At 41.9% G+C, this 12,268-nt stretch overlaps 1 protein-coding gene and 1 pseudogene across 1 annotated transcript; one reads left to right on the top strand and one right to left on the bottom strand.

Moving 5' to 3' along the window:
- The first annotated feature begins 1,358 nt into the window (after positions 1-1,358).
- On the top strand, positions 1,359-4,148 carry LOC148442487 (uncharacterized; annotated as a pseudogene).
- A 177-nt stretch (positions 4,149-4,325) lies between these two features.
- Positions 4,326-11,640, bottom strand: LOC148442486 (E3 ubiquitin/ISG15 ligase TRIM25-like). Its single transcript, XM_088463903.1, has 3 exons — positions 11,236-11,640; positions 10,885-11,175; positions 4,326-4,334 (listed from the first exon to the last, which is right to left on the bottom strand). Exons 1-3 carry the CDS (start codon positions 11,638-11,640, stop codon positions 4,326-4,328), a joined length of 705 nt encoding a protein of 234 aa, XP_088320029.1.
- Positions 11,641-12,268: the final 628 nt, after the last annotated feature.

The following is a 12,268-nucleotide window of genomic DNA, read 5'->3' as shown; positions in this document are numbered from 1 at the left end:
CAAATACAAGGACTAAATAAACAATTAAACTGTATTCTGAAGTTAAATTCTATAATAATAAGGCAGGACAGTGGAACACCTCAAGTTAGCCAGAACTGCGTGCTTCAAGGGCTAATGTGCATCGGTTCATAGTATCACCTATAGGAGGTTAATTGCATACCAAAGTCTATGTTTTAATTAACCTTTAAAACAGGGAACTGTAATACTTCAATCACATCAATTGCCCCTGATTAATATAGTTGCACCGGACTTAACCAATGTTACAAAAATCTGTGAATAAAACTGGAGAAGTATATTCAGACTAGGAAAAGTCAGTAGTCTTCAGGGACAGCTACAGTTTACGGAAAAGGAATTCACAGGCCCGGAGTTGCAATGTCCAAGTGTCAGTGTCAGGACCAGCAGTAAGGGACAGCACAAAATGTCAGTACAGCAGTAATCACTATCCTTAGTTGTTAGGGAGTTATACCATAAACACCACTGTTAATTAAAATGTGCACCAATGGAAGTTACCTGGCCAGGGTTAAAGTGACTTTATAGATATATGAGTAACAAATGACTACTTCAGTAAAGTATAATTTTTTAGGGAAATTCACTATTGTAGTTTGTATGTGATTGTGCTAAGTAGTGTATTGTTAACCCCTCTACCTTGCAGCACAAGAATGAAGTGATCCAGTTCAATAAAAAAACTCAGCAGAGAATGGGTATGATGTTGTTATAATTGAAACTTTTGTAATTGTTTTACACAAAGTCCCATACATACTATACTTGTGCATTGTTTCTAGTTTTTGCTTTAACCCGAAGTTTATAGCAATTGAATAAACAAAAATATGAAGAATCCAGTGTATTCTCTTTGGGAACCTGTGTGTCTCATTACTTCAGTGAAAATATGAGGAAAAAGCACGTGGGTACACGGCTCATACTGCAAGAAATTGATGGTCAAGATTGAACCACCATCATGAATCCTTTTAGTGTAATAACGTTGGCTATACTTAGTCTAGGGGTATGGCACACACACCAGGGGACACCAGGGGGATAATAGGAGAACTCTAGGGTAGTCTATAGTAACCAGACTTACCAGATACACAAACTGAGAAACAATACCTGCCCCCATCAACAAATGTCCCCTGCAGAAAATTGTATGTAACCTGGTCTGGTGGTTCAAGATATATAAAAAGTGTGGGACAATAAGGCATCTCTACTGGGCGCCGAGGGAACAGGATAATACTACTATCATAAATGGAACAAAAATTAAGTGTTGTACTGATAAGTTTACAGGCTATAAAGGATTTATGAAAACATGGGCACAGGGTATTCAGTGTGTCAACAATATATACCCTGGTATACCCATAGGAAGCCCAATGAATATAGAAATAGGTGTGGTGCTAGTTTGCACTAATGCCACACAACTACCAGATAATTCAGTAATGTTGGCAAGGATGTACGTCCTGAAAAATAAGCCTGCTACTAGTTATAGTTCCCTCCACTTGTGTAAATGTAGGTACCCAAAGACAAACCACTATATTAAGATTCAATATTTCTTTCCCCACAGACCCAAAATGCTATAGCAGGCAGAAGAGAGAATGGTATGATAAATTGCTAAGAGCATCATGTACAGGTAGAGGGTGACTTAATAGTGTAGATATAGAAACTTTAGCCAGTAAAATGAGTAATGCAGGAGAAGATATATGAAGATCAGTTGCAGTGCAAGCTACATGGATGCCTACGGTATTTACCCCATTATAGGCCAGTGTATCTCATATTTACTGACATTTCTGCAGGGGGCTCCTGAAGGGGGCTGCTAGGTCCGTCCAACAGGGAGGGAGGGGGCGGTTCAGGTAGGTGGAGCGGGTCATGCCAATTCGATCATGGCATAGTGGCCCCCCGCTTTATAATTCCAATATTACCACCATAATAAGGCAGCTTATGATAACGCAATTTCTTTGTGAATCGCGTCATTGCACCCCCAGACTGCACTTTTTTGCGGCAGGTGTGGGGGTTTGCAGAGTGCCCGCGGCCATTCTGGGGGACTTGTCTAGCCTTGCGGGGTGCCGTGTGCAGCACCCGATTATAGGGAGGCTCCCGGCAGTCCCAGGAGAGTAGGTAAGTATGGTATATCTTAGAATAATTAATATTTACAGGTGTTCAATAGCACATTGTTTAACAGACTTTACCTGTCAAAAAATGTTTCTAAACTGTTCAATTGGACTGAATGTTCTCTCAGTACTATGCATCAATATGTGCAAAAGGGCAAATCACAAACACAGTTAGTGACAGGTAACAAACATGTATACAGAAGGATGTTTAATATATCTTCCTTGTTATGGATACAAATTCAGGGTAAGCAGATGTTGTGTACTGACAACTTTTGCATGGGTGAAGTCTATCAGGGGTATTCAATTTGGGGTGAAAATATCGGAATCGGCGATAAATTGTCGCTGATGATGTAATTTTCGCCGATTTCAATTATCCCCGTATTCAATTTCAAAGACTTTTCGCAGGTTCGAAAAGTCTTTGAAAAAAACCGGGGATAACTTTTCACCACTGAATAGGTGGCGAAAAAAAGAGCAGAATTGGGGTTTAGGGGTGCAGGCTTAAAAAAAATAGCCTGCACCCCTGGGAATGACATTTTAAAAATAACTGTGTCAAAAAAAGTTTAAAAAAAAATAGGGACACCCCAAAAAATTAATTTAAAAATTGTGGTGAAAAAAAAAAAAGGGAAAAAGGTGTTTAAAAATAGAGAAATAGGCTCAGGACTATTCTGCAAGTATGCGGCAGGTGTTTTCTAGAATAGGCTATTAGCAGCAGGTGTTTTCTAGAATAGGCTATTAGTGGCAGGTGCATTTTTGCAGAATTTTTAAAAAATTAATTTAGGGACATAAAAATATGCTAGTACCCATTTTCATGTACCCCAAATTTAATGGGACTTCTTAAAAAATTAAAAAAATAACCTAAGTGCTCTTCTGCATCACTTCTTCAATGTCGGAAAAAAAACACCTGCCGCGGCTATTTAAAACCCCTACTTTCATTTGCAGGCTAAAACGGGGGTACCCATAGTGATCCTCCATGTTTTGACAGCTTTAGGGGGGTCCTAAAATTTATTCCAGGTAATTGCCGTTTTTTTTGCGGATCCTATTTCGCCAGCTCCCATTTTTGTAGCCTTTTAATTGAATTCGGGGATAAAGCGGGCGTGCGCCCAATACTTTATCCCAGGAAAAGCTCCGATATGTAGCGAAAAGTCCAGCATGGACTTTTCGCTCCCATATTGAATACCCCTCTATGTGTATAATGTCACACAGGGACAGGTGATGTGTAAGTACTTCATCTTACCAGTCCCCTTGTGGACAACTACTGGAGGCACTCAGTTGTGGACTCCCCAGATGAGAGGTACACACTTAGACACCAGTAATAGGACACATGACTTATCCCTATGTACTGATACCGATGATGGATTAGTATGTCCTCAGCAAACACAGTTATATGAGTCTTGTAAGTTAGAATACCCAACCAGTGTATGCAACTGGGAATTGCACGATAAAGAGGTCGATATGTTTATAGACGTAGAGCCTCAGGTTGTATGCCTAGTAACATATGATATGAATACAACTTCCCTCTGTAATTTACCAAATCCTTTTTCTGGATGCTTATTTAACGTTACACACCTCAGGTGTAAGAACACTACTTATGTGTTCTATGGGAAGAGACAAGAAGATGTACAGTTTGAATTTCAGGTGACTGAGATACCTCCCCATAACCTTACAGTTAATCTCCAAAGTGTCATTAATGCCATTAATAATACAGAAAAACTTGCTCACCACTTACAGAAAGTAAACTATTCTGCCCATCCTGCACAAATGTAGACAGTTGTAGAAGTAGAGAAATTGGTGGAAGTAACCACACAATTAGAAGATAATTTACAGCACCATTGGTGGGATGTGTTCACAGGTAACTCACCTTCAGTCAAAAGGATGTTTAGTAGTCTCATTTACCCAGTAATTGTTATTACGATTGTACTGATATTGCTCATTCTATGGAATTCTTTTCTATCTTATAGCTTTCAGAAAATGATAAATAAGGCATCTGCGCCAGAAGGGACTCTCTTGTCATACATTAGCGCAGTGCCTCCGAGTGGGAAAAGTATAAGTGTTTAGCGTGTGAAAGAATTACATTGATCACACCTAAGAGGAAATGTGTTTTCTACTGTACTGATGTTGGAAGAAACTCCTCTTCCTAGGGAAAGACGTGCTGGGATTCTTGGGCATTCTAGTAAGCATCTACTTACATACCATCATTAGGGTGACTATGGAAGTAATATAGTTACAATGGAATCACCATGACTAGAATAAGGAAGGGATATTATATTTTAATAAAAAAGGGGATTGTGAGGGTTTATAACAATCTGAAGAATGTTTATTAAAATATAGTATCATTAGTGTTTGTAAAGAACCATTTTCCTTTACACCAGCATTGTAATGAGGAACAGCTGATAACGCCCAAAATAGTGATACTAAATTTGAACTCATTGAAGACAAAGACAGGACATAGACCCCCTGACACATCTTATGTGCTGTACCCAGTGCCAGATTAATGTACACATGGGCCTGGAGCTGAAATTTATGATGGGCCTATTGTGTGCCGCTGCAAGGGGTGTGGCAAGTGCCGTAGCAGTGTGACTGGTAATGTGGGGTCATGCCCAGTGCAGTGTGGTTGGGGTTTACATAGGGGTGTAGCCTGTGCAGCGTTCTCTTAGGACGCTCAATGCAGTGCTGCATTTCCAGGTGCCGGCGGCCTCAGTACTTTTGCGCAACAGCATGACGTCATGCACTTAAGAGGCACAGGGCCGTCACAGGGCGCTCCGGAGCCGGTCCTGGTACGCCGATGTGTATGTGTAGGCCGGCACTCCTGTGCAAAGTATAGTGCTATGGCGTCTGGTGCCCTCCTAATTACCTCTGCCTGTGAAGGGAGGGAACCATGTAGCAGTCGAATGGGCGGCAGGCACTCTGGACGAATTGTATAAAACACACTAAAAATCCATTTAAGTTATCAACAATTCAGAACTTGTATTCGTCCTCTCAGTAATCCTGATGTAAGAATAAATACAAGTTCTGAAGCGTTGAAAACTTAAACAGATTTACACATACCCATACCCATACCCACACATATACACGTAAATTGGGAGGGTACAGGAATTTGAGGCACACTTAAGGGGGCCGAAGCAGGTGTGGTGAGATATGTTGACAGTCATAATGTCAACATTCATTATGTTAACATGAAAATGTCGACATCAGGGGTTAGGCACTAGGGGAAGGTTAGGGTTAGGCTATGGATGGAGGAGGTTAGGATTAGGCTACATGGGGTGGTTAGGCACCCCATGTTCGCTGACGACATCTATCATTGCCCGTACTTACAGGGCAACCTGACGATATCGTCAGGTTCTGCAAGTACGGGGTTGAGAGAGGGTGACGTCACTGAACAATATATCGTTCAGTGTGGGTGCTCAATGTCATTAATGACATTGAGCACATCACTGTTGGGGAAACACTAGACGATATTGCTCATGGAGCATATCGTCTAGAGGATACACGCCTTTAGACTGCGGGGGGGAGGAGGTTAAGGTAAAGACCTATAAGGTAGGGGTAGGCATTAGGGTTAGGGGGGAATTCGCACAGGAAGGCTAGAGCAGCAGAGGTCATGACTGCTGGGACCCAGAAGCCGCACTAGAGTCACTGCAGCCGTCAGGAGCAGGTTAGACAGCACTGGGCCAACAGGGATGATATGTCGACATTCTATCACTGACATGAATAACTTCAACACTATGACCATGTTGACAATCTCCTATCAACATGATGAATGTTGACATATCACACCACACCCGCTTCAGTCCACTTAACTGTGCCTCAAGCTCCTGTACCCTCCCTATTTACCAGTGTGTGTATGATATATATATATATATATATACACACATATATATATATATATATATATATATATACATACACACACATATGAATATATACACGCACTATATATAAAAATATATATATATATATATATATATATACTGTATATATACACACACACCTAATTTAATGTGTGTATATATATATATAGATATGTGTGTGTATATATATATATATATATATATATATAGGGAGAGGGAGAGAGAGATATATTATACACATACACACACACACATTTGTGTAAAAATCCACAAAGAAGAACCGCACACACTTAATAGAATTAGCGGATGCTGAGGTTACATATTGTAGCATATATCATATTCAATCCTAAGGGATCAAAAAACGAGACCAGCACACCTTTAACTTAATGCATGTAAAATGGAATGTATTAAAACACAGCCATGCTTAATCGGGTTATACACAAATGCACGTCACATCTGCTATGCAGTAGATTCCTGTTATACTTATCAGTGCCTGGTGACCATATGTATATATTCAATCAAGAGCCCGACAGGCGTTTCAGTGGCAAACCACCTTCATCATGAGCACAGAGTAAATGGGCCTATCCATCAGAAGACTTTTTGAATAATCCGACCAAAACCAGGAGGTTTTGGTCGCTTCGCTCAGAAAATCATCTAATGGATAGCCGGCAAGGACCAGCGATGCGTGTGCAAGCTGGGTCCCTGCCGACTATCTGTGGAACATGCCCGTCAACCTGACGATGATCGTCAGGTTCGGAATGTTCTCAGATAGGAGGTCGGTCTCCTGCACTGAATGACGTTCAGTGAACGCCGTTCAGTGCGGGCACCGCACCTAGGCGACCTGAAGGACTGAACGCTAGTCGTTCAGTTTTTAAGTCACCTAATGGATAGGCCCCTTAAGTGTCAAAGCATGGTGTTAAATAGGGAGTGTGGCGCCAAATCAAACAAACATACATAGATCTCACCTGTCACCCGGGGGCCAGACTACATGCTGGCAGCCGCGTCCCGGAATCAATGTCACAGAGAGTTCCATCTAACCAGCCGGACACATGGTCAGGCATAATAGGTCCGCCCAGAGGGAGAAACACGCTGCAAAGGGGCCAATGCCAGTGTGTCTCCTGGGGGCCGGACACGATGCAATGTGATCACGACCATCAAACAAGGACCAATAGCTAGAAGCACGTGACTCACATACATCACATTTGTTTCAGTCAATGGAACATCAATGTTATAGGCGTTGACATAAATGTTATAGGTGTTGCCATAGAAATCAACATAGGTAAACATAGACAAGATCTAATGGTGGGTACACACTGGGCGATATTACTGAGCGACTGCACGATTACAACATCGTAATCGTGCAATCGCTCAGTAATCGTGCACAAATCGTGCACTTTTATGTCGGAAACGACCAGCGATGCGCACTCCCGCTGGTCGTTTCCAACATTGTCCATCGCCTGAACATGCAGCACAATCTGACGATGTCGTCAGGTTGCTGCATGTTGGGGAATGGGGGAGAGAGCCCGGCGCTGAACGATATCGTTAATGATATCGTTCAGCGGCTGTGCTCAATGTCATGAACGACATTGAGCACACCCTGCCGGAGACACACTAGACGATATCGCTCAGGGAGCATATCGTGTAGTGTGTACGCACCTTAACCGTGTGAGTGTCTGACAGGCACCAAAAACTTGGCAAACAGACTAACATATAAGACAAAGATATTAAGCGCCAAGATACACAGATGGCCCAATCACCATATTAAATAAATGTGAACATATAATATGGCGCACTCAAATAAAACCCCAAAAGAGAAAATAACGACATTAATAAAACTAATAATTATTAATGGAAAACAATTATTAATGATTTTTTTATATATAATATGCATATATATATATACATAAATATATACACACATATGTATATGTACATATACAGTACACACATGTATATATTCACACTGACCTGTATAAACGGACAAGCTGGGCTGATATACAAGTAACCTTGTAGGTGGTGCAAGGATTACTTTGTCAGGGCTCCCCTGCATTTGTACTATACTTCACTCAGTGAATGCTGCACTTTCTCCCTGTACTTTGGATTCATATGTATATATGTATATATATATATATATATGCAAACATATGTATATGTACATATACAGGATACACATGTATATGTAACATATACATGTATAATATGTTCACACTGACCTGTATAAACGGACAAGCTGGGCTGAGCTTCCTTCCCTCTTCAGCTAGGCGATTGGTTGAGAGCAAGAAGGAACAGGGGGCGGGGCTTCGGCGGACCAAAGGTGGGCGGGGCTTCATCTGCCGAGTGTGGGCGGGGCTTCGGCTGCCGTGGTTGGGCGGGGCTTCAGCCTGGCCGGCTGGATCGTCCAAGAGGAGGGGGTCAGAATGGGCTAAGCTAAGCTGTTCTGGCGGCTGTTAGGTGAGTGGCCTGGGCTGTTAGTTGGTAGTGTCAGGAAAGAAAAAAAAATATTTTTTCTTGCCTGCACTGCAATGCAATCTGCGTGGGCCTATTTTCAATGGGAGGCCTGGAGCTGTAGCTCCACCCGCCCCATTGTTAATCCGGCCCTGGCTGTACCCTGTTAAACAATGAAATGTACACTTTTACTGTATAACCATTTTTGGCAAATATTTGTAACACAGTAGTTTTTCAACCTATGAATAAAGGCAGCGTAGTGGAAGTTCCTCATAGCTGTGTTGTATTCATCACAAGTCTGTGGTGTGTTGTACTCACCTCTCCAGCTAGCTGAGTCCAGGAGCAGAGTTTTTCCTACCTTGATATGGGGGAAGTAGCCTCAGTACCCCAACAATATAAAGAGTAGAATGATCTCCCTTGTTGATGTAATATATACAGCAGTGTCCTCTCCCTGGTTAGTGTGATGTATACAGCAGTATCCTCTCCCTGGTCAGTGTGATGTTACAGCAGTATCCTCTCCCTGGTTAGTATGATGTACAGAGCAGTATCCGCTCCCTGGTTAGTGTGATGTTTAGAGCAGTATCCTCTCCCTGGTTAGTATGATGTATAGAGCAGTATCCTCTCCCTTGTTAGTGTGATGTATACAGCAGAATCCTCTCCCTGGTTAGTGTGATGTATACAGCAGAATTCTCTCCCTGGTTAATGTGATGTATACAGCAGTATCCTCTCCCTGGTTAGTGTGATGTATACAGCAGAATCCTCTCCCTGGTTAGTGTGATGTATACAGCAGAATCCTCTCCCTGGTTAATGTGATGTATACAGCAGTATCCTCTCCCTGGTTAGTGTGATGTATACAGCAGAATCCTCTCCCTGGTTAGTGTGATGTATACAGCAGAATCCTCTCCCTGGTTAGTGTGATGTATAGAGCAGTATCCTCTCCCTGGTCAGTGTTATGTTACAGCAGTATCCTCTCCCTGGATAGTGTAATGTATACAGCAGTATCCTCTCCCTGGTTAGTGTGATGTATACAGCAGTATCCTCTCCCTGGTTAGTATGATGAATAGAGCAGTATCCGCTTCTTGGTTAGTGTGATGTTTAGAGCAGTATCCTCTCCCTGGTTTGTGTGATGTATACAGCAGTATCCTCTCCTTGGTTAGTGTGATGTTTACAGCAGGATCCTCTCCCTGGTTAGTGTGATGTATACAGCAGTGTCCTCTCCCTGGCTAGTGTGTTATATACAGCAGTATCCTCTCCCTGGTTAATGTGATGTATACAGCAATGTCCTCTCCCTGGCTACTGTGATATATACAGCAGTATCCTCTCCCTGGTTAATGTGATATATACAGCAATGTCCTTTCCCTGGTTAGTGTGATGTATACAGTAGTATCCTCTCTTTGGTTAGTGTGATGTATAGAGCAGTATCATCTCTCTGGAAAGTGTGATGTATAGAGCAGAATACTCTCCCTAGTTAGTGTGATGTATAGAGCAGTATCCTCTCCCTATTTAATGTAATATATATATATAGCAGCATCTTCTCCCTGGTTAATGTAATATATATAGCAGTATCCTCTCCCTAATTAATGTGATGTATATAGCAGTATCCTCTCCCTGGTTAATGTGATGTATACATCAGTATAATCTCCATGGTTAATGTGATATTTATAGCAGTATCCTCTCATTGGTTAATGTAATGTATATAACAGTATCCTCTTCCTGGTCAATGTAATGTATATAACAGTATTCTCTCCCTGGTTAATGTGATGTATAGAGCAGTATCCTCTCCCTGGTTAATGTGATGTATAAAGTTCTATAGAGCCACAAATGTTTACATCCCCGCTACCTAACCATAATGCAGCATGAATGGGCTCAGTGAGGTCACTGTTTAGGGTGCATAAGTGCCTGATATGATCACATATAGAAAAAAAAGACATCAGTCCTGCCTCATAATCCAGATATATCCCTACTCTTGTACAGTGGATATTGTGACATGACCAGAAAACTTTACCCTCATGTCTTACTGAGTACTGATTATTACTCCTCATCAGACAGCAGGACTTATCATTGTCTCCAAATAGTGACTGATTTCCTCTCCTGTCTATACTTGGACAACACATCCCCACCCTCCAGTTCTCTGACTTACTAACATCCATTTCCCAGTAATGTTTCCCTGAGGAGAATCTCCTGGTGCTTATTACCTGAGGACACTAAAATCTCTCTGGTGTTACTGGATGTTTCTGTTTTTTATTTGACCAGGATACAGTTTTCCTGTCACCTGATATCTGTATATTATCACCAGCTGTGGTTACATCCAGCAATATGTCTGCTGCTTCCTGCACACAAATTACTGTATTTATCCCTGTTATCATTTCAGATAATGTTTGTAATGACCTTGAGATAAGACCCACATTCAGATTTCCTACACCATGGATCTGGTTATCATGTCTCTTTGTATCCTCAGTATCACACAAGTCACCTGTGTCTGGTTCCTGTAAGACAGTCACTGGATCAGACATGTTACACAACTCCTCAATGTGATGCATCTTCCTGGACAGCTTGTCCTTCTTTATTTCCAGCTTCTGGATCAGATCAGAGAAAAAAAGTGATTTGTACTCTGCCTGTCTAGAGATTTTACTCAGAATATTCTTTTCCAGGTCTTCCAATGTTTTCTTGAAGTCTCTAAACAGGGATGTGACTCTCTCTGTTACAACAGCTGCATTTACTTGAATTTTTCTCCTGCGCTCCTGCAGACTTTGGGTTTTATTCTCAGTCTCCTCTCTCTTTGTGGTCAGTTTCTGCAGAACATCTCTCAGCTTCTCCTTCTTCTTCTCAGATGCCTCATCCAGCGACCATACCTGATGTCCTCTGTGTTCACCGATCAGACAGCAGGACACACATATACAGGCAGCTTCCTTAGTGCAGTAATATCTGAAGATCTCCTTATGGATGGAGCATTTCCTGTTCTCCAGAGAAGTGCTGGGATCAGACAAGACATGTTCTGCTGTCTTGCTGTGTACTCTCAGGTGATTATCACACAGATGAGCCTCACACAGCAGACAGGATTTAGTAGCAGGCACAGGAGAGTCCACACAGTAAGTGCTGATAGTCCCGGTCTCCACTTTATCCGGCTGAGTGGACAGGACACTCCCCACTATGTTACACAGAGTTATGTTACGTGTCAGTGCAGGACGTCTCCTGAACGTTTTTCTGCATTCAGGACAGCTATAATCTTCTGTCCATTCCTCATGTGTATCCAGCATATGATCAATACAGGCCCTGCAGAAGTTGTGCCCACATCTCAGGGTTACAGGATCTGTATAAATGCTTCGGCAGATGGAACAGACCAGCTCCTGTCTCAGATCAGCAGACGCCATTGCTGGCAGCAGGAGAGGGAAATTAAAGTGAAAGTCTCTGACACTCAGATACCAGTGTGTGTGTTGTACAATTTTTGCACAGGGCCTCAGATACCAGTTAGATCACATTCTCCACACAGGGTGTCACTCAGATTATATCTGTAAATTAAGTTTTTCTAAGGGACACACCCAATACATAAAGGGACATAATGCATAAACATGTCCTTATTTTGGAAACTACAAAGGTCATTTAATTAACCAACATTCTTAATACAGTATGTCTACAGTATTCACTATTCTTAAACTGGGTTTTATATTACAAATATATAGCATTTATTGTCTGCTCTGCATAGTATCAGAGACTTGAAACACGTACCAATTAAAGTAATAAGAGTTTCACAAACCTGTGACTATTAGTACAGCAACAGCTACAGGCAGTGGTGGATTTCCCATTAGGCACATGAGGTACATGAGTAGGGGTACCAGTTGCTGAGGGGCAGCACAGCAGGATCCCCCAAATGAGAGCATGAGTCCA

Source organism: Taudactylus pleione, unplaced genomic scaffold (genome assembly GCF_031769625.1).
Source record: "Taudactylus pleione unplaced genomic scaffold, aTauple2 ptg001495l, whole genome shotgun sequence".
In the NCBI taxonomy this organism is placed as follows: domain Eukaryota; kingdom Metazoa; phylum Chordata; class Amphibia; order Anura; family Myobatrachidae; genus Taudactylus; species Taudactylus pleione.
This window is presented reverse-complemented; position numbering and strand designations above follow the sequence as displayed.